General features: G+C 37.5%; 1 protein-coding gene and 1 long non-coding RNA gene across 4 annotated transcripts in view; one reads left to right on the forward strand and one right to left on the reverse strand.

Annotated features, from left to right (window-relative positions):
• Positions 1-23066, forward strand: part of LOC121931194 — a 972450-nt gene that overhangs the window by 869669 nt on the left and 79715 nt on the right. The gene's annotated exons all lie outside the window — the stretch shown is intronic.
• Positions 1-23066, reverse strand: part of MPPED1 (metallophosphoesterase domain containing 1) — a 95197-nt gene that overhangs the window by 39932 nt on the left and 32199 nt on the right. For both annotated transcript variants that reach the window (XM_042468637.1, XM_042468636.1), the window contains exon 6: positions 9318-9543. In XM_042468637.1, the coding sequence (XP_042324571.1) occupies positions 9318-9543 (226 nt within the window). The remainder of the gene's footprint in view (positions 1-9317; positions 9544-23066) is intronic.

The raw sequence follows: 23066 nt of genomic DNA on the forward strand, positions 1-23066 counted from the left end.
AGAGCTCCATCAAATGTTATCAGCCTTCTCATACTTGCTTATCCCAACAGCTACAGATGAAAGTAATGGAAGTCCAGTACATCTGAAGAGTATCAATCTGAGGAAGGCTAAGCATGTATGTACATGTGTATAATCACACAAGCTCTAAAAGGCATAAATTAAATTCTAAGTAATTTATTTCAAATTCTTTTGAAGCACTGCAGATCAGAACACTGGAAAATGACATCTCTTACACTTTCCCAGTCATGGGGTGTATCAAAAACAGTCAGCTAGAGAGACCTCTCAGGGTCCTTGCTCCAAGTGCTTTTCTCAATGCACCCCACAACCAGGGAGAGAACTGCAGAAATCATTTCCCAATCCCCAAGCTCAGAAACCCTTCAGATGAGATGCTACCAGGATGAAATAGTAGGTTTTGGTGGTCATATTACATGTTTCACAGTTGTAAATTCAAATTCTAAGTTACAAGATCATACGTCTAGCTTACAGATCTGTCACAACTGAACAGGATGCCACCTGTCATGTCTAATGAAATAAATCTTTAATTTTAATTGATGTATACTTCAGTGATAGCAAAAAAATCATTACAGTGTTTTCACAAACTAAATAAGAAACAATTAATCAGTGACAAAAATGAATTCAAGCTGTTGGTCTGAAATGAACCTATCCATCTTGATGCCCACTATTTTATCAGTGAAATAAACTTTTAGAAAACTCCTTCAGAATAGACGCAGGAAAGATATGAATTACAAATAATAATAATAATAATAATAATAATAATAATAATAATTTATTTATATCCCGCCTGCTCTGATTAGGATCGAGGCGACTTACGGTAAAAGACAATCCAATACATTGTAAAATAACAACACACAAATCTCACCTACCCTGCCCCCTTAAAATAACAATTAAATCAGAATTAACTTAGCTGACTTGCAAGTGAAGGTGATGATGGGTTTGAATAGCTGTAGTGGCCAGATTATCCCAATTCAAAAAGTCTCAAAAGGTTTAGCAGCTATTTGTCTTGCCAAAGGACCCAAAACGACCGCACTGGGTGTGTGTGTGAGACATCTCTGGGGATGGATGGCACACACTCCTCTGCCATTTGTCCCTCCTCTTTGTCCCCTTTTTGGAAAGAATTGATTCTGATCTGGCATTCCCACTGTTAGGAATCATGTCAGAATCGATTCTTCCCAAAATAAACTCTAAAAAGCTGCTATCAAATTAACCCAGGCTTTTGGTGTTTGCTCCGCATTATCTCCAGTGGAATTGATCCAATGAGGATCAGAATCGATTTCCAGCAGGAATTAAAGGCATATAGCTTGAATCAGGATTCAGAGCTTTTGGTAGTGGGAACGACCCCTGGGTTTGCAACAGCATGTCTGCAGTAAACACTGCACTGAAGTTTTAGCTGGAAGAGAAGGCTTTTTCTATTCTAGCCAATCCTACTGCACACCTGTGGACACCTGCTTAAAATGGGCAAAATAAATGACATCTACCTCCAGGATACCTTATTGGCCCCTACAGGAATAGCATAACAGAAAGAAAAGGGGAGAGCAGGTAGATCTGCCTCACCAGCTATCCCCAGCAAATTAAAAAACCATAAATCAATTATATTTGGCCACCAAAATTGAAATCATAAGAAAAGTGGAGTCTGGTGAAAGAAAATGGTATCCCTGCAGGTTTTTGTAAGAAAACTTCAAGAAGGTTCAAAATGCATTTGTTTACTTGTGCAAAGCTTACCTGACCTGGTTGTTTCATTTCACATGTGCTTATTATTTGTTTGAATGAATGAATGAATGAATCTTTATTTGTATACCGCTATTTCCATGATCACAGCGGTTTACAACAGTAATAAAAACATACCGAAACTACAAAATCCAATAGAAAGAAATCCCCCCCCCACATTAAACAATACAGTACAGCAATAAAATATCCATCATTCAATCACAGTTAAAACAGTTAAAAACCAAAGCACCAATTACATCCAATACAATACAGCAACACAAGGGGAGAAGAATGGAATTAGGGAACATGGGGGAAAGCTTGATGAAAGAGGTTTGTTTTTAATAAAAAGTTTTCTGATACATGTTGAATTGCTCTTCCTTAGGTGTTCCTTAGGTGTCCTAACCTAGCCTTTTTCTTTCCATGCTATTTCTGCCTCTTGTACCAAATTTTCTGTGAAAGAAGCAATGCCCATTGACTTTGTTAACTGAGGTATATCTGTATAATCAAATTTCCACCACCAGCAGCAGTCTCTGAAAGTGGCAGTCCAAACAACTAAGAGATGGACACACATACCCCTTATGAATTTGTCTTATCTTTTATTTCTGATAAGGATACATCAGTGTTGACTGCTGTAAAATAATTACCAGGACCTTACCCCTTTGTCCCCCTGTGCTCTCCCAAAGTCTTGATAGCCCTGATGAAGCAAAACTGTTTTAATTCTGGCAGTAGCAGCTGTATACTGTGCAGAAACAGTCAGGGGGAAGAGATGAACTCAATCAGTTATTCAAGCTATCTGCTATCAGAAGCCAGAATCTGGTTGGAATTTCTGGTCTAAAGTCCTATTACAGAAGGATTTGTAGTTTCCTAGTCATTGTGGAATGAGGTATACAATACCAATTGGCCCACAACTGGAGCTGTTAACCCAGAAGCATAGTAGAAACCCAGCAGAAGAACACAGGCAAAGATTTAATCTTGATCAGCACTTGAACAGGATTTTGACCAATCTGAGCAAGCTCCCTTTGCCATTTTTAGCTGCAGATTTTACTACTGTGTAACATCTTGTATGGATCTAGCAATGCCAAATATATTCTTTAAGGCTACTTTCTCAAGCCTATATCTGCCATTATGTTCCTCTACTAGCATCTGCGCTACAACTCCTTTCTTCACCTATATTTATGCTATTTGAATTGCAGAGACATTGAGAAGGGTATGAGAAACAGTCTCACAGGATAATTACTATGTTTACGTTAGATTTACAAATTAGTAATAGCTGCCAAGTTGCGAGAGGGGGCTAATGGGCATGATAAATGTTCTCTTCTTTATAATTTGGAAGCCAATCTTATGTTTGTACAGGCCATATATATAACCGAAATAAAATTAACTTGGAACATGGAACTGAAACACAGCAGGTGGATACACAATAAACATGAAGCAATTTTGACATCTGAGTTAAATAGGTGTATTTCAAGTGCAATGTGGTTTTAAATTTAGATAAATGCACAACAATCAGCAGGTGGAGAGGATTAACAACCAGCACAAGCACCAAGTTGGTAAATGCCAATTTTCAGTTTTTAAAAACTTTCAATACTCTTCACAGTTTATTCACGCTGTGAGAATTCACATTGAGGTATGTACATTAACTCTGACAACTTGTTTCTTATATACCAGCCTGACATGACTTGTAAAACAACAACAATAGTTTTCCAAAAAAGCAAGAAATGTTAAAATGTTTCAATGTTTACTGTCTTCTCTCTCAAGCACAAACATATACAAATATGCACTTTTATTATTCATATCTTATTGTTGTTTATATTTAAAATATCAACATTTACATAAAGAATGGGCTGTACTTTGTGACTTATATACAGGGAACACTTTTCTCTAATTTTGGTAGAGACACAGGAAGGCTGTCAAGGTCTTATCTTAACTCCTTTTATTTCAGGGTTAATTCTAATATTATTCAACATTAGAAAATTAGAATCTTGGCTTCTGAGATTCTGCCAGCTATTTTATTGTAGAGCTATGAAAAATACTCATAAATGTTCTTGCCCTTGACAAGAATGGGTATCATGATATATTGAGACAATGTAAAATAAAAACAACTCAAAAAAGGAACAACCAGTCATTTGAGCTAGATTTTTCACATTTTTGGATATTTTTGTAAAGATTTTGTTCCAGCCAAAAATCTAATATCTTTCCAACAAAGTTGTTTTTGTAGTGTTTTTATATGTGTAAAACGCTATGTAAAAAAGAAGAAGAAACCTTTAGGAGGTAAGTCCAGAGGTGTACAAAACCACTGCAAAATTATTTTACAAAACTTTTATAAACTTTTACAGAGGGGAAAAAAGATTGAAATGCTTGATTCTTGTAGATTGACAGTTTATATTCCTGTTTCACAGGGACTCTTATGTCTATCATATAACAGCAGAAATATGATTTTATAAGGAAATCTAATTATCTCAAAAAATAACAACCCTTATTTCTCTACTTTTTGCACTTGCATAGACCTTTAGAACATATACAGGACAAGGTCCACCTATACTGAAGAATTAAATCTGAAATTTACAATGCCCCATGTGAAATCAGTAGTATCATTACATTAATCCAACTCAATCTTGATGACTGAATTTAGCAAAGGTACAACACCTTCAGATATACAGATGGTTCTAGCATTTTACTGTGTAAAGGATAGACATTTCCCCCTTTAATTTCCCTTTGGCAAATTAAAGGAACAAGTATACTAAAAGTATATTTAGTATACTTGTGAATTTGAATTATACACAGCCCTATCCATCTTTATTCAGATATTGTTCTCATTAAATTCAATTAGATTTATTTCCAAGTAGAATGTACGTAGGATAGTAGCTCAAATCAATTAATGTGTTCCTCTGTACTAACAAAGTGATTCTCTCTCACACGCAGTTATATAGGACTGTCACTCGACTTTCCACTCTGCCCCATGCATCTGAGGAAGTAGGCTCGGGTCTATGAAAGTTTATGCTACCAACCTTTCTCTTTCAGTTAGTCTCAAATGTGCTGCAAGATTCCTTTGCATACTATTTTCCAAACTAACACAGCCACATCTTTTGAATTCAATTGTAATTGTATAACATACAGTATCTATTCATAATGCTATCATCTTTGTCTCTAATATTCTCAGCTTGGATAGAATACAGCAATCACCCGAGTTGTTATTCTCCTGCTCTACCTATTAGAAAGGGGGGGGGGGTTACATATTACACAGGTAAGGTAATGCTGTCCCTTTGATAGCCCAAATCCATCTTTTTAGTCCGAACATGTTGTTCCACACCTACCTTTTCATGTCCCACCTCTCTAACTTACCTAATTTATGGACTGTATAACAGCTGTGCAAAATGCTTCCTCTTTCATACTGACTGGTGAGTGCTATTATTCTACAGGAATGTCAACACACATTATGGTGCCAGTATTACAGTCTGAGCTGCCTCTTCATGCCATGCTGACCCAGCAGTCATTGCACCTTATTCAGAATGGTTAAATGTCAGTGTAACAGCTGCAAGGACTCAGCTATAAAAAATATACCTGAACTTTTCAATTTGTTAAGTAAACATTTTTTAAAAAACAAGTCAAGTGCACATTAACCATTCAGAGACTTATTGTAGCATAAGCTTTAGCAAAGCAAAACAAAACATGAAAACATGAAATAATATTCTCAGTTGGAAGATTTGGAAACTGTACTTTGCAAGATGCTACCCTCTGTTCTGCATGCAGGAAAGCTGATAGCAAAGAATAAAATTCTCATCCAACAGTAATTTAAAAAAAAAAACTTATCTTGAAAGAGAGAAAGAAACAGAAACATAAAAGGACAGAAGAGATTCTAATGGTATCTCTATCAAACTCCTCTATTGCTGTGATGGAGGCCTCAGCAAATATTTTAAAAATGCAATCTTTTTACAACCATACAGGAAAACAGATTGAGTAGGTCCTCTTCTGAATGATGATCAGCTGGGAATTCAGTAAGGAATGAGATGGGTTGCAAAGAAGCATGACATGAAATACTGCACACTACAGTTCTTTGGGGGGGCAATCTTCCTATCAAAGGAACCAGTTACAGAGACAAAAAAATTTATTCTTCTGAAATTCACATAGAGTGCTATAGAAGACACAGGACTCATAATATGTTCTGGGAAACATTGTACCCAAAGCACTCTTTCTTTATTGTGGGTATAGCATTACTAATTATGAATTTAAGAATCCATGACAGCATGGTGCAGTGGAAGTGTGGTGTGCAGGTCACAGGGATCCTGTGAGGTCCTTGAAATCCCAGGACCTCCAAATCGATTTAAACACTGCAGAATGTGGTTCTTTAGCCAGCCTATCCCCTAGACCCGTTCATACCTTTTTTTAAAAAAGGGGAGGACCAGAAATGGGTTGAAAATAAAACTGGAAGCGATGTGACATTTCTTTCAGTCACGTCAGGCACACAGTGTGATCCTCTGGAGCAGGAGGATCACTATGGCTCCTCTTTCCCACCCTTACATTAAAGAAATTCCTTATATAGGGATCTTCTTCAATAACAAGCGTACGATGGAAATTTCTGTGGGCCTCACTCACCTTCTCCTAGCAAGGACAGTCTGGCTTGCTCGGTGGTAAAAGTGATCCCTGCAACCAAAATGGTTGCTACATCTGAGGTGGTGACCAGCTTTTTACTTGTGACCATCTCTATTTGGTGTTATATTCATGGAAGATATAAGGTTGCGATGTCCATGTGCCTTCTCTAGGCTATGATTTCCCTAAATGAGCTTCAGAGATTTCCCTTATTACTTTTCTCATGGCTTGTAACTATGGATTAGCTATATTTATCTGAAATAACTTATCTAGAGACTAGTTGAATAGATCAGTGATAAAGCCAATACATTGCCGCATGAAGGCAGTATGTTACTTCCAAATATCTGAGGCAGTCTGCCTTTGAATTCCAGTTTCTGAGAAACCCAAGAATTAGGCTGTTATTGCACTTGTGATCTGTTTGTGGATTTCACATAGACATTTGAGTCTTCGGTTTGATCCAGCATGGCTCTGCTAATGTTCCTGTTTATCTCCATTTTACCACCATGTCAACTTAAGTAATGGTCTTTACCAAAAACTCCATCATAACTATGTTTTATAAAAGACGTTTAATGTCTTGATGAGCTGTATGTGATATTACTGTTCCAGCCTGAGTTGGAACATCAAAGGATCACAGGAGAGGCTTATAAACAATTTTGCCTCTTTGCCTCCAAAACCACAACTGGAAGTAGAATTTAGCAACAGAAGCAGTAGTAATGTGGGTGAAGTAGCCTCATCCTATGGTCAACTGATTTCTGGCTGCTCTCGCAGCTGTTTTCAGCATGGAGTTATTTCTTCTGAGATTTGATGTGGCCCAGAGATTTAGGTCCAAAACAAGCTGCAGAAATAATCCAGTTTGAGACCACTTTAACTGTCCTACCTCAGTGCTACAGAATCCTGGGAACTGTAGTTAATTGTGGCACCAGAGCTCTCTGACAGAGAAGGCTAAATGTCTCACAAAACTACAATTCCCTGAATTCCCTAGCATTGAGCCAGGGCAGTTAAAGCGGTCTCAAACTGGATTATTTCTGTAGTTTGTTTGGACCTTAGAAGCAGAGAGGGAGATGGAATATCCGAGGAGTGGTGAGAGTCCTGTATAAACTTTTGTCTTTCCCTTTTCCCCCTGAAAATATATTTTATTTAACAGTTATCTCAACAAATTCTTAACTAGCTAACTATGCAAAATACATTGCTTACCTAGTAATTAAAAGGATGTGTTTTCATCTAAGCTATGTACAGTAGGTCTCTGGTTACACCTGCATCACCAACTGAGGAATTTATATTTAAACTGTACCTGGTGAAAACAAGCTGCACTTGCTATATTTAGAATCTTGTGATTTACTTATAAGATAACATGCTGGATTATCTTTAAAAAAAATAAGTAAACTGTTTACTTGGAACTTCATTAGTATACTGCTGCTTTCATGCTGAATCTTGGTCCTGAATCCAACCATTTAATCCAAACTGGAGTACACCCAGTGAATTAATATAACTTGCATACATGTTGACTTGCCAAATTTCAACTGATTCCATAGATTTTGCTCTAACTGGGACTAGTAACTGCATTTATGCTTTTCTTTGCAATTTACCACTAGTAAAATGCCAAGTACTAAATATCTCAAACACTCTGTTGTTGAAGTGTGCCTTCAGGTTGTTTCCAACTTACGGTGACCTTGTCATGGGGTTTTCTTGGCAAGATTTGTTCAGAGGAGGTTTGCCCATGGAGATTATCGCATTGGGCCAGGAACATGCCCATTGCATTCTAAAAAGGGAGCGTTCTGGGGACGGAATGGGCCCCAGAATGCATTTTACCGCACGGAGGAACGCCGCAGCTGCTGCCAGGCATTCCAATCGCGTCCCCAATCTGTTCCAGGAGGTGCGATTTCCGAGAACTGTTTCAAAGCGTTCCCAGAAATCGTGCCCCCTGGAACAGATTGGGGATGCGATTGGAACGCCCAGCAGCAGCTGCGGCATTCCTCCGTGCGGTAAAATGCATTCTGGGGCCCATTCCGTCCCCAGAACACTCCCTTTTTAGAACGCAATGGGCACGTTCCTGGCCCAATGCAATAATCTTCTTTGCCTTCCTTTGAGGCTAAGAGAGTGTGACTTGGACAAGGTTACCCAGTGGGTTTCCATGGCCAAGTGGGGATTTAAACTCTGGCCTCAAGAAACGTAATCCAATGCTCAAATCGCTACACTATACCAGCTTTCCAGACACACTATAGAACTACAGAATTTATCCTGAAAATTCATACTTCATAAAAGCCCACACACAAAATCAAAAAGGATTTACTGCCCTCCCCTCTAGTATGTTCTCACAGATGCACATTTCTGTACTAATCCCTTTTTGAAGGTAATCTGTGAGGACTAAAACAGCAAACTTGGAATATCAAATGAAATACTGGGAGGGGGATGGACACAGGACATACACAGCTTCTTTTCACACAATTATGGCACAGGCTCTTCAGAGGATTCATGCAGGTATTTCTTTTCCAGCAGTCAACTTGAAAACTTTTTTAAAATACAGAGCTTTACCAATGAGTGACAAGTTTTTCTCCACTTCTACTTGCTTGAAATAAATTACTACATGATAATTGATTAATTAGGAGCTCAAGCTGAAAAATCATCTAAATTTGCATCTGGATAATTTTTTTCAAGCAACAGTCTTCATTTTTAGATTCAACATGTATCTGTTATAGCAGGAATCATCTCAAAAAAGACACTCTTTTTCTATGTGAAAGAAGGGAGAATGCCTCTTTTAAACGGATGCTTGTGTAGCTTTCATAAGCCTAACTGTATGTGCATCTGTGCATACATGCATATGAGTATTCACAACATGAATAAACAGGGACACCTTTTAAATGTATTTAAAGTTTTAGAATTCATTAAATAAAACCTTGAAGGCTTGTTAGAAAACATATAGAAATAAGTATCACTTTTTCTTGTATTACTGTGATGGACAGAAATACTCTGTATGGATCAATGTTAATAATTTTTTAAATGCTTACCAAGGGGAGCCGTATATCCTGAAGCCCCTCACTGTCACTTCTGAATCTTGCAGATATATGCAGTTAGTTAAGAGAGACTGTACATTTTCATAACTTTCTGGCTTCAGTTTAGATACAGACGGGAAATAGTAAAAGTCCTGCTTGATTAAGTCCGCCATGAACTCTTGGTCAAACGTCAGCTCATGATTGCCTGCTATCACAATCTTGTATTCATATGGTAGGCTACCTAAAAGGGAGGGAGAAATGTTATAAACGCATTTATTATTGTACTTCTGATAAAACCCTAAAACGAACACTGTTCAGGTAATGCAAAAGATGTAGCTGAAGACTCCCAAGAAAAGTCTTAAAAGGAAGTTACAGCCAGGGATGCAATACAGACTGAACCTCTGTGAATGCCCAAGGCAAGCAATTTGAATTGATTTACTTGGCTGCTATTCTCCTGTATTTTACTTTCTCTGATTTTATGCTGCATGTGTTGTTTTGATATAATGTACTTTTTAAAGGCACTACTTTCTTCAAAAGTATTAGTTATTAGTCTATTTGAAGTGGAAATACTAAAGATATAACTTTTAAAATAAATAAATGAAATTAAAGCTATAATCCTATGGTCCTAGGGATAGCAATTCAGAGGCCACCGATGAGGTAGGATCTCCTCTTTCAGGTGAGAGACATAATCTATCCCCAGTAAAGGAGACCTCAGTTCTTGCATCACAGCAGAAGTAGATATTTTCTGCCATTTATGTTTCCTTTCCGATGATGGACTTGGAGGAAAGTGAGACATAAAGCTGGAAAGGCCCTATCTTCAAAGCCTTCCCAACCCTTGCTATATCTCCAATTTGGGGAGAAGATTATCAGGACAGCAGTAGCTAAGAAATGGTCTGTTTATTACTTGAAAAAAACTAGTAGATAGGGAATTATAAATGGTGCTTTAACCTCCCTCATATATAGAGTTAATATATGTTGGTGTGCTCTAACAATGGAGTTCTGCCTTTAAAAAATAACTGCCCTGAAAACAGAACTGAGATACATTCATCCAAAATGGAAAGGCCATATTGATGGACAAAAACAATACATCCTGGAAAGGCCTATGTTATCTTCTGAAATGTTTTTATGTGTTGTTATTATGATGGCAGTTCTGTAAATGTGGAATATATGCATCCACAGAGAAAGGGATGGGTAAACACCTGGCTTTAACAGCTGAAGGAGGAGGGGGAAGAAGAAAAGTGTTGCACACATTCTTTGCTTCCACAGCCTATGCTGTCTGTTGTGATAATCAGCTCACCAGTTAAATGCTGTCACATTCTGGTCAAATACTTTAAAATATTTCTTGATGCATAAAATATACTTGCAAAGGTGGTAAATTATTTTGTATATAATTGTACAGGAGGAGGAGGAGGAAGTGGTGGAAGAGGAGGAGGTGGAGGAGGCAGCCAAGGGGAAGTCCCATCATCCTCAATGGTGACGTGGCAACGTTGCCACGCCACCATTGAGGACAATGGGACTTGACCATCCATGGATTTTGGTATCTGCAGGGGAATCCAGAATGGCTTCCCCATGGATACCGAGGGCCAACTGTACATGGCTGCACACTGGATAGTTCCTTTAAGGTTGAGACTGAAACCCAAAATGGATTAAGTGACTCATTAACAAAGAAGCCACCAACCACTGCTGCCTTGTCCTTTTTCTCCCCTGAGATATTAGAGGTAATAAAGAAAAAAACTTAAAACAAATTAACAGCAGTATTAAAAAGTCTTTTAAACTTTATGTTAACATTATTTGACTAATAGTTTATGTGCAATGGAGTAAATCTATTGTGACCAGTCCAATAGAGAACCTTGTATGGAAAATATTTCTCTCCTGTGTGTTGAGTTTTGATACCAGACATGGATGAAAATCATCTTAGGCAAAGGGAAGGTTTATGCCCCCTAATGGTTAATTGTTTTTGTTATTAAAATACCCTTCCTCTCTTTCTATATGATTGAGGCAGTTTTGTGTTTAAACACCTAAACTTCCTGTCATCACATCTACGTTATCCCTAGCTCTAAAAAGAAATTCACAAAATCTCACCCACATATTGGCACACTTTAGCAATGCTTCTGGACTGGAGGAAACAATGGAATCTTTCTAAAATCACCCATTCTTAGCTAAACACCTGGGCCAATATAACTGAATCCGATCAAATCACTTATCTAGCTGAAGTTGAGTATACTGCAGTTTTAAATTAAAAACTGACAAAATTAGCTATAAGGCAAGATGGACTACTATAATGAAAACCAAACTGATGTCTGTTCTATTTTGTATTTTATAAAAGGTAAAGGTAGTCCCATGACTGATTGTAGGGGACGGCGCTCATCTCTGTTTCTAAGCCAAAGAGCCAGTGTTGTTCAAGGACTGCTTTGGTAGTCATGTGGTCAGCCTGACTGCACTGAACGCTGTTACCTTCCTACTGAGAAGTGGTATCTATTTATCTATCTATCTACCTACCTATCTATCTATCTATCTCCCCACCTACCTACCTACTTGCATTTGCATGCTTTCAAACTGCTAGGTTGACAGAACCTGAGATTAGTGACAGGAGCTCACCCCACCATGCAGCACCCAGACCTCAACTGCCAACCTTCCAATCTTCTGATTATCAGAAATGGCATCTTAACCACTAAGCCACTGCATCCCACTTTATATCATACTTAGCACTTAAATTATCCAAATCATATCTCTAAATGTGCACATCTTATTTGTCCTTTTAAAATGATGTGTGTTTTAACATGTTCTTTTAATTTATGTTGTTTCTTTGTTCATTGTTGTTATCCTGCACCTTGATAAGAGCCCTGGTGGTGCAGTGGTTAAATGCTTGTACTGCAGCCACTCACTCAAAACTGTAAGGCTGCGAGTTCAATACCAGCGAAAGGGCTCAAGCTCAACTCAGGCTTGCATCCTTCCGAGGTCACTAAAATGAGTACCCAGATTGTTGGGGGCAGTTAGCTTACACTTGTAAACCGTTTAGACATTGTTAGTTCAGTATGAAGTGGTATATAAATGAAGCTGTTTGTCTGATCCATGGGAAGAGATAGATAAATAAATATCATCATCATCATTTAGACATGGTGGTGATGATGGTTTAGTAAATTTTAACCCAAAAGTTTTACTACTTTTAACAAAGGATAATTTAAGATAATTTAATTAATAATTTAATTAAAAAGATTGTATGTACAGCGCTGTGTAAATTTACAGCGCTTTATAAATAAAGGTTAATAATAATAATAATAATAATAATAATAATAATAATAATAATAAAGAATCCAGAAGAATATAACGTATTATAGAAATGAATACTTTTTTCACATGTCACATTTACAAATAAAATTTTCAAATTTTAACAACTGAGTGGTCAGCTTTCCTTTGTTAACATTTGCAAATAAAAAGCTTCTCACTGAAAGTCCTAAATTAGTTCTAGTAACTAATCAATTTCATCTCTACTTAAACATTTAAGCACAATATCCTTAATCTTATGAAATTGTAATGCTTCATGTATTTCTTTTTTAAAAATCTGTTGTCAGACCTAAAACAGAAAGTTCACTGACTTTCTTTTCTTACAGCAGCTGTTGTCAGCATCAGATGCTCAATAAAATGAGACATGGGGAGGAAAGAGTGCTGTTAGGTACTGGTTCATCTGAGCAGGTAGATGGTGTTTTGTTCTGGATGAAAATGCAATCCTTCTTGAACTAGGTGTCTCTCCAGATATTGTGGGATTGCAACTCAGAACAGTCTACCCAGCATAATCAATGGTGAGGTATGCTATATGTTGCATCACCAATGTGGAGGGCCATATCCCCACCATTGCTACAGAAAATCAGATTTACAGTTTGGTGTCCCTAGCTGACTGATCATGAGGCCTAAATGGCACCCAGTCTCTGTCATCACTTAAAGTTAATTCATCAGCTGTTGTCTTTCCAGGATAGAGATTAACATGGCCATAGTTATGCCTGCATTAAGTTCTGAAATGCACTAATGCAATGTGTTGCTTGTAGAATGGCTACTGGACATTTTCCAGAAACTGTAATAGGTGTAAAATATAGCTACTTTAGTACTAACTGTAATCAACTACAGTACTGGAAGGCCTGTTACCAGTGCTTAAAAATCAGCATGGTTGCAATCTAGTAAGGACCAGAACTACCTCTTATTCAGGAACGTGCCCAAGTTTTTGCTTACTCATGGGAAGCCTTTCTCCATGTAAAACCACTTTCTCAAGAAAAGGTAATGGTCATTAGGAAGAGGGCCTTGGCGGTCACAAGAGCTTGAATTGGGAATTTCCTCCTCAAAAATGTATTTATTTAAAATATTTGTTTATAACTTCTCTGCCCATGAAGCCCCAGAGGTGATATACATCAGCCAAAGCCAATTTAAAAGATCACAGAGAGAACAGCTAAAACATTATTCAAAACATGTGCTCTCCTTTAAAATGGTCTCAAAACGATATCCTTTATACTCCCATAGCAGCCACCCTGGTTTTAAGGACTGAAGGCCAAGTCAACAGCACAATCTTAGCTGCTCATTAGAAGGTGAAGAAGGATAGGGCCAGCCTGATTTTCCTTGACAGCTGGGCTGCTGCTACATAAAATGTCCTCTCAAATGTACTCAACCAATGAAGGTGGGGAAAAGTGCTATTATATATTTTCTGATTTTCAGGAAACTCATTTGGGAAGAATAACAAGACACTGGGAATTTTGAAGTTTTCATCTTGTATTTTTTAAAAAAGCACAAACATATGAGACACACATAACTCACACATAAAACACATCCAAAGGGGAAAAAAAATATTCACATAAAGAATAAAAATATGCTATAACTTGTACTATAAAAATACTGCCATAGTAAACTATGTAGACCAGCTTAGTTAATTTAGAGAATGTTTCTCATATTTCCTTTGTAAATATAGCCTCTAATATGCCAAACAATAATCAAAGGTATGTGATTAGATATTTGATACAAACCTAAATATACCTTAGGTAGTAATTCTCAATAGTCTTCTCTGCTCATCATAATCTTTCATATTTACAAAGCTACTATTAACATTCAACATTATTTGACTAAATCTAAATTATCATGAAATCCAAACACTGCCATTCCTCCTCTAATTTATCATGTTCTCTTTTAGCATAGCTGTTAATATGTCTAGGCTTTTGGCTTCTTTCAGGGTAATTATCCAAATCCTCTATTGTTGGTATTTAGGCATTTTCCCACATCTTGGCATAGAGGATTCTTGCTATTTAAGAATTAAACTAAAAAATGTATGTTCTGTTTTCCTTTCCAAGACACAGGTCATATTCAACAGAAAGATTCATGTGTCAAAAGGAATATCTACATGCAAAATATCTCTCATCAGTTTATGAATTTTACTCAAATTCCTTAGCTTTATCACATGACCACCATAGGTGGAAAAATTCCCTTCTTGCTTTAAGCATTTCCAGCACTTAGTACTGCCAGGTTTATAGATTTTATTAATTTTTGTAGGGGTCATATACCACCTGTTCAACATTTTTGTATAATTCTCTCTGTAGTTTCACCTGTTTTCACCTTGTATTGACACATCCTGATATATTTCATGAAATTAAGTCTGCAAAGAGGTTCATGTGGGTTTTTACTTGAAAATGGGGAGTGGGGGGCCGGAGCAAAAAACACAAATTATGAGGAATCTGCACAAAAACATTATTTCCAAGCACACACACCATTTTTGTGCAAAATTAGTGTGCTTTGCAGGGGAAAAAAACATTTTTGCACAAAAACATGTTAGTTTCTGGGAGAAATATTCTGGTACAAAATTATGTTTATGTTCAAAAACACATTTATCATGCAAAAAACTATTCATTTCTAATAAGGGTTTTTAATGAAAAATGTCAAAACAAGTCCAGAAACACAAGTGGGGTTTTTTGCGCATAACTGGTATTTTTGTGTAAAAAGACATACTTTTATTTTTTTTTAATCCCATGTTTCTGGAACCTGTTTTTTGGTGTGGTTTTCATATTAAAAACAATGTTTTCCACATACACCCCATGATTTTCAAGCAAAAAATAATGTATATTACTATGCAGAATAATTTCTTTAAATACTTTGGGATGTGCAAATACCATAAAAATGCAGAAATATTAATTTTCTCCTGAATAATCTAGCCTCTCAACAATTCATAACTGAATCTCAAAATTCAGGCAGGCTCATATAGGAGGAGGTAATCTTACAGATATCTTGGCTGCAAACTACTGTATTTAGGTTTTCAGGTATCGAAACCAATACTCTCACTTGACTCTAGAATCAAAGTGGAAGTTTGATGCTGTTAGTTTAAGACAGGTCATACGCAGTTTATAAAGTGTGTACCCAACACCAGTCTGTTGATCACATTTTGACTTAGCTTCAAAACACTTTTCAGAAGCAGGTCCCAGATGCAGCTCATTATATTAGATTAATCAGCGGTTATTAATGCCTGACCCACTATGGCCAGTTCTGCCATTCCAGATCAAAAGACACTAGTTTTTATTCTTTTTAAACTAAGACAAGGATTTGCTTTATTTATCCACTTTGTTTTTCATGGTTTGCTTCAGCACTGTATTTAAAGCCTTGTTAAATTTTATTGATTTTTATTGCTAGTGCTATAATGCTTTTAATATTGTATATGGAGCTTTTATTATATTTATTGTTTTAAAATATATCGCAACCTGGGAACACTGCACTGAAAAAGAGCCTACAAAGGGGTTAGCTGCATGACCCTATGTATATTTACTCAAATGTTAATTCTGCCATGTTCAGTTGGACTACTCTCACTGTATTTTGCAGCTGTCATAAGGCAGATCTGTACAGTATGTCTGCAGGCTCCTATTTCAGCTCAGAGATCAGTCTTGCACTGTGGCAAAACATCTTTAATCATTTTTCTTTTAATTTTGTACAGCTGAATTTTGTATGTGTCCCAAACTTCCTTCTTTATTTCCCCCCAGTTCTGTTTTAATAAACCTTCATCATTAACATGATGACAGACTTGTCAGTCCAATGGTTGTGTCTCTGTATGTATATAGTTACCAGCCAATAATGACTGTTATTCACTTTTTATTTTTCATCTACTAATTGAACTGTAACAAATATCTTTCTGTAGTTTGTATACCCTAATTATCACACACTACATTCCTCTTTTAACAGCATATCACACATACATTATAGTGAAGACAACACCACTACAAGATATTGCAGTTTTCATCTAACAAAGTAACAAAATTGAGATATCACTACTTAGATTCATAACTCATATTCCTGCTGAATAATAATCTTGTACAGTACTCTGATAATAACAAAAACAATAAACTTGATCATGTATCTGCGGTATATATACCTGACAGGATTTACTCTTAGCAATAAGTAAGCATTGCATCTGTGCTGTGCTTGGCTTTTAGGGACTTGATGCACCCCAACATGTTTGATCACATTCATTCGTGTGTGTGTGTGTGTGTATAAACAGAGAAGGCTACATGAAAGCTATTTAACAGCTGCTAATATTCTGTGTTCTTGCTTTCCCAAATCTGGATGGAAGGGCAGGCAAAACGTAATACTGATGACCAATGACCAGAAGCAGGGGTGGCTGGGTGACACAAAACAAGGTCATGGCTGTCGAATGACTACCAAAGCTCAGAAATGAACCAAGTTGTTTTAAAACACTGAAGACATGGAAGAAACTGTTTGCTCTCTCTCTAAGCTTCTAGACCTGGAGAAGTGAGCCACCTATATTCTCGCCAGTCCTCTCCTAGCCCTAGAGACCCAACCACCTCCTCTCCCAAATCCCCCATTCTTGGCAAATGGTAGCATCTGAAGCCACAGCAGAGGCACACGGGGGGTGACAGGAGGGAAGGAAGGGATGACATCCTTTCAGCAGAATTTGGCAAATTTTAAAGTGAATAATGATAATGACATGGTGATGTTGTACATACTGCAGCAATGGTAGGATGGGTGGGCCCCAGAGCATCACTCAGTGAAGGATGGTTTCCCCATGTCATCATATTCATTAACGAAACTTCCAAATTCACATTGGCATTTCTTCTCTTTGTGTTCAACTTTGACATGGCAACTCACAAATGGGACAAAGCTGAGGGGAGATGAGCACCTGGGCTTTCATTCTTTACCTGTTGCTAGTCAGTGCTCCATGTAGATGAAGACAGAGAGAAATGGGGAAAATACCATCTTCACCCATCCTTTTTCTGCTACTTTCTCTTTGTCACATAAAGAGAGGACAGAGCAATGACTCCTTGGAAGAGCTGTGGCTTGTGGCAAGGATTATGCGGTCTGTCAGGGACAAAGGACACCTGAGATCCCCCCCCCCCATGGATCAGATTTTGATGTGAGTAAAAGAAGTATTCTAGGCTTTTAACACGTCACCTCTTCACCTCATCTGGAAGGCTTTCCAAGCTCCCTAAACCCTTCCCGGGGCCTAGCAGGTCTCATCTAAATTCTTTTCTAGGTTTGTACTTCCATTCCTGCTTTTTCCTCATAGCTAAAGTGTTTTAAATTGGCCTGGCACATCAGTACTGAATCTAAATTCCACAGGAACATATTCACCTTTTGCTAGGTTCCAAACTTACATGCCACATTAGCTCTATACTTGGATCTAAATGCTTTTTTGTCTTTTTCATATACTTCCATAGTCTGCTCAATAAAAAAATTGATATGTTTAGCTTTAGTGAGACATATGTGCAAGTTACTAACAGCAGCTATGCTTTACTTTTATCTAGATATTTTATTGAATAGATTTTAGTATTCTGTAAGAGTAGTGGCAATCATATAAATGCCCACTTAATGCTTTCCCTTTCTCATTTCAACCTTTTAGAGTATCACAGTGAGTGATATAGTAAAGATAGCATAACTGTCTTAGATTGCATTTTAAGCATCTCGTTGACAGTTCTGTGTTTAAACTCTCAGCTGATGACTAGGAAATTTACATTAACATTGAAAATAAATACACCTTCTTAAGTCATCTATAAACTGTTATAGCTAAGCATAATTGAAACATAAAAGCTAGCAATTAAATAAAACATTAAAATATAAAAAAATATTCTTTACTTCAGCACCTGCATTAGCAAAAAGAGAAAATGCACATAAACGCCAGGAAGACTATTTTTCTTTGCTCAAAAATTTGACTTCCATTTGGAATCTAAACCATTTCATTTAAGAAAGGTCCACTGAATTCTACAGAACTGCTTTCCACGTATAAGTGACTGGGACAGCTCATTTCTAAATCTAAAATGACATTTGTAGTGGCTTGGTTAGACAAATAGGAAAAATGATAAGCCTCCTCTCAAACGTTCTCCAAAAATAAAAACCTTGCTTCAATTCTTATCTGCTTTCTCCATCTGTGCTACAAGTGACCAAGGATAAGTACTTTATTTTTCTTTCACCCCAACTGTTGTTCCAATAAAGATATTTTCCTTGAAAACAAATATAAGCAAGCCTGTGCTTTAATTCTGTTCCCTGTATTTTCCTCTATGGTACCATAAATTTAATCCCAGTACAGTCGGCCCTTCTTATACACAGATTTTTTTATACATGAATTTAAGTATACACGGATTGAAAATGTTCCAAAAAAGTATAAATTTACCTTGATTTTCCATTTTTTATAAGGGACACCATTTTGCTATGTCATTATATGTAATGGGACTTGAGCATACACGGATTTTTTTTATACATGGGGGATCTTGGAACCAAACCCCAGCGTATAACAAAGGTCCACTGTATATACAATATTTAAAATTCCATGGGCTGGAATTCTGTTGGTGAGATACAGGTGTAAGCTTCCAGTACTCCAGCATATGTCCTTTTCTGGCCATTGAGGAACAAAGTACAGTGGACCCTTGTTATACGCTGGTGTTTGGTTCCAAGATCCCCCGTGTATAACAAAATCCATGTATGCTCAAGTCCCATTAAATATAATGGCAGAGCAAAACGGTGTCTCTTATAAAAAATGGAAAATCAAGGTTTGATCATTGAAATTTATACTTTTTTGGAACATTTTCAAACCGTGTATGCTTGAATCCGTGTATAACAAATCCGTGTATAAGGAGGGCTGACTGTATCCAATAGCTCTTTAAACAACAATCCCTTCCTCTGTGCAACACCAATCTAAAAACACAAGGGCACTTGCCCACAGCAAATCAGCTGCTGGTAAGTCTCCAACCACCATCTGGCTGCAGTTTTACTGCTAGGAAAAACACAGAGCCATTGCCCTGACAAACCCCTGAAAAGTATACTTGAGGTCTAGGAAGGTGACAACTATTCCTTTTTCTACATTGTAAAATTGCAGCTAAATGGTGCGTAGGAGGCTCTTGCCCCAACCAGCCAATGACTGGCCATTGAGGTTCACCCCAGCGCCTTCAAAACGTTGCTGCAGAGCTGACAGTAGCAGAAGCTCAGCTCAAGTATAATGGTGACAACGAGCCCTTCCATTCTCAGCTATAAAGATACTTCGGTTTGTTTGTTTGTTTGTTTGTTTGATATCCTGCTCCAGAACTGGAACTCAAGACAGCTCACAAAATTAATGAAAAAACAATGTAGATAAAAGATGGTGTGTCTGTGTTGTGTGCCGAAAGTTGCTTCTGACTTATGGTGACACTAAGGTGAACCTATCACAGGATTTTTTAGCAGGTTGCTTTAGAGGGTTTGCCATTACAATCTTCTGAGGCTGAGACTTGCCCAGTGTCAGCCAGTGAGATTTCATGGCCAAGTAGGGAATCGAACCTTGCTCTCCAGAGTCATAGTCCAACGCTCAAATCTCTACACCACATTGGATCTCAGGAGATTATTGTTAAAAAAATTCAGTAAAGCTACTTATAATGTTTAAGAATTTTATTTAAAAATAAAAAGGGTTTTTTAAAAGGTTAAAAAGCTATACTCAGTGTAGCTTGTAAGATCAAAACACACAGTGCAAATAAAAACATGCCAAAGATTGCTAAAGTGTAATTAAACTACATATAACGTTTAACATTAAAAACAATGTAAAACATCCATTAAAAAACTGAAACAATAAAAAGTCATTATAAAACTGTACAGCACATTATTGAATTCTTTAAATTAGTCAGTTACCAAAAGCCAATTGCAATCAATGTCTTTGCCTGACAATGCAAGGACAAAATTTAACACCCATGGCTAAGTTACAACTAATTTCTATAAATAGTAATATCACCTTATTATCATGATATGGACATAGGTGCAAAGAAATAGTAATATTTATTTATTTATTTCATTTCTACGCTACCCTTCTCCCAGAAAGGGACTCAAGGTGACAGATAAAATCATATTAAATTTTATTGCAAAGTTTTATTGTAAAGATTATTTTAATTGTTTTAAATTCTTTAATTCTAGATTAAAAACAATGAAATCATCTAGCTAAAAGTGAAAGATTTATACGTGGATCTCTGGCTGAAGCTGGGTCTTGTGCCATTAACTTTGACAGATACTTTTCAATCCAAATGGAAAAAGACATTGACAACAATATTACAAAATCTGGGCCTTCTGGGTGATACTGTTCAGTCCATGGGGCACTCAAAAGCTAAAATGGCAATTATACAGCGCATAAAAAACTTGGAACCCCAAAACCATTGTAGTCAGTCTGCAAGTCACTTCAGTTATTGGGACTGCACTGGTTCATTTGTTTTATCAAATTATATGATGAATCTATCAGTTCCCAAATATAGGGATGCTTTTATGTCAACTAGATTAAATGTACTACCCTCAGCATTACTTGAGGGTAGATCCAGTAAAGAGCTTATTGCACAGGCCCTGGAACGGGCCTGTTGCGTTACCAAAGGGGGCATGATGAGAATGGGAGGTAACATAGAATTCAGTTTACCGCACAGGAGAATGCCGCCACTGGAAGTTCTCATCATGTTCCTGAAAATTGCCTCCTCTGAGAAATATCTGGAACATGATGAGAACATCCGGCGGCGATTTTTTAAAAAGCCTTATGCGTGGAGTGTTCCCACTCTGTCTTCAGCCAGCGACTTGTATAAGGGGGAAGGTCGGAGCAAGCCCCATGGCTTAAAACAATAATATATAAATATACATGATATAGATAATTTTATATATGACTAGCTCACAGTCATATAAAAATTTCAAGGATGTTATATCTGGTGGTGGTGGGAAGGCTGTGTATTCACATGGATCTTACCAGGTAAGCAACTCCCGGTCAGTTAAGCATTATATCATCAAGATGGTCAAAGCGTGGGAAGCTTGAGTCTAAAGGGACCAATTATATAATACCACGAACTTAAGGGAAGGGATTTTACTGTACTATGACTTTAGCTCTGACAAAAAAGTCACGGACCTGTCGATTTTGGTTTCTTTCTTCTTCAATAAAGGTGTTCTTAGACTGGAGTCTAGAATCTCTTTTTTGGAGTCTGGAAGGGGACCAAAAGACAAGCTGTACCTGACATGTATACACTTCATTTTTAAAGGTACAGTGAGAAGAGGCTTAAAACACATACTGTACAAAGTTTGTACTCCAGTCGCTAGAGCCTGAAATACAGTGAATTGACAGGAGACATAGGCCAAGATCCTCTTTAAAGTTCTACCTGTGTAGTTACACAGGATACCCATGAACAGGTATGGCAGAGCTCTCCTGGCACTCCCCACAGCCAACTGGTAGCCAGGTGGGGCATGGGAATGGTGGAGATGCATCTGTTGCTGTTGCACTGCCACTGAAGGTGTAGTGAAAAACTGGATCCCTCCCTGCACAAGATCCCTAGTAGTAGTCATGCTGCCAGAACACACACACACACACACACGCCAAGAGGATCCAAGCCACTGTATGAAATACAGAGCTTGGTAGTTGCAATATGTATTTGAAGACTGGGGAGGAGGAGAAGAAAGAGAGAGAAGCCACAGCTAGGAAAGCAGAAAAGCGCTAGGAGTGGGATGAGAGGGTTAAAGAATACTGTGTAGGAGAGAGCAAGAAAATGTGGGAGAGGGTGAAAGCTCTTGCCATATGGTGTCAATTATTCCTTCAACAAATTAGCAAATTCACAGACTATGAGAATGAGGGAGAGAAGAGGCACAAGAGTGGGTTATTTGAGAAAAGGAATTATTTCAAGGAATCTTGAATAACTTTTTATTTATTTTAGTGCAATGAATTAAGAGACTACTTCAGACACTAAAAACTCCTTGGAACTACATTCCATTAAAGCATCATGCGTGTCTGAAGATTATACTACCAGCAACACAATAAACGATAAAAGCACAATAAGAAAATTATCTGCTTTAAAGCTGATATGAAGTAATCAATGGCCTGTTACAGACTCCCAAAATAAAGCTGCTTCGGGTCTCTATGGAGGTATGCTGTTTAAATGATGCATGGGTCCTAAGAGTCCGGAGGTCACGCCAAAGCCACACTCCATTCCTAAGCACTGGAGTGCAGCTTTGGTGCAACTTCCGGATTCTTAGGGTGCATGCATCATTTAAACAGCATACCTCCAAAGAGACCCGAAGCAGCTTTATTTTGGCAGTCTGTAACAGGCCAATGTATTTCTTGCAAATGTCATTCCAGCTTTAAAAAGAGAGAGAGAGAGAGAGAGAGAGACCCCATTTATTGCAGCACATTCAACTTCTGGGCTACAATACTGCCCACATTTATGTCCTATTGAATCTAAAAAACTTAATTCTTTGCTGCTGCCATTGGCCCCTAAATCTCCCTTCCACAGGGGCTGCTGCCACACTGCAGAATTAATGCAG

This window comes from Sceloporus undulatus, chromosome 5 (genome assembly GCF_019175285.1).
Source record: "Sceloporus undulatus isolate JIND9_A2432 ecotype Alabama chromosome 5, SceUnd_v1.1, whole genome shotgun sequence".
NCBI lineage: Eukaryota > Metazoa > Chordata > Lepidosauria > Squamata > Phrynosomatidae > Sceloporus > Sceloporus undulatus.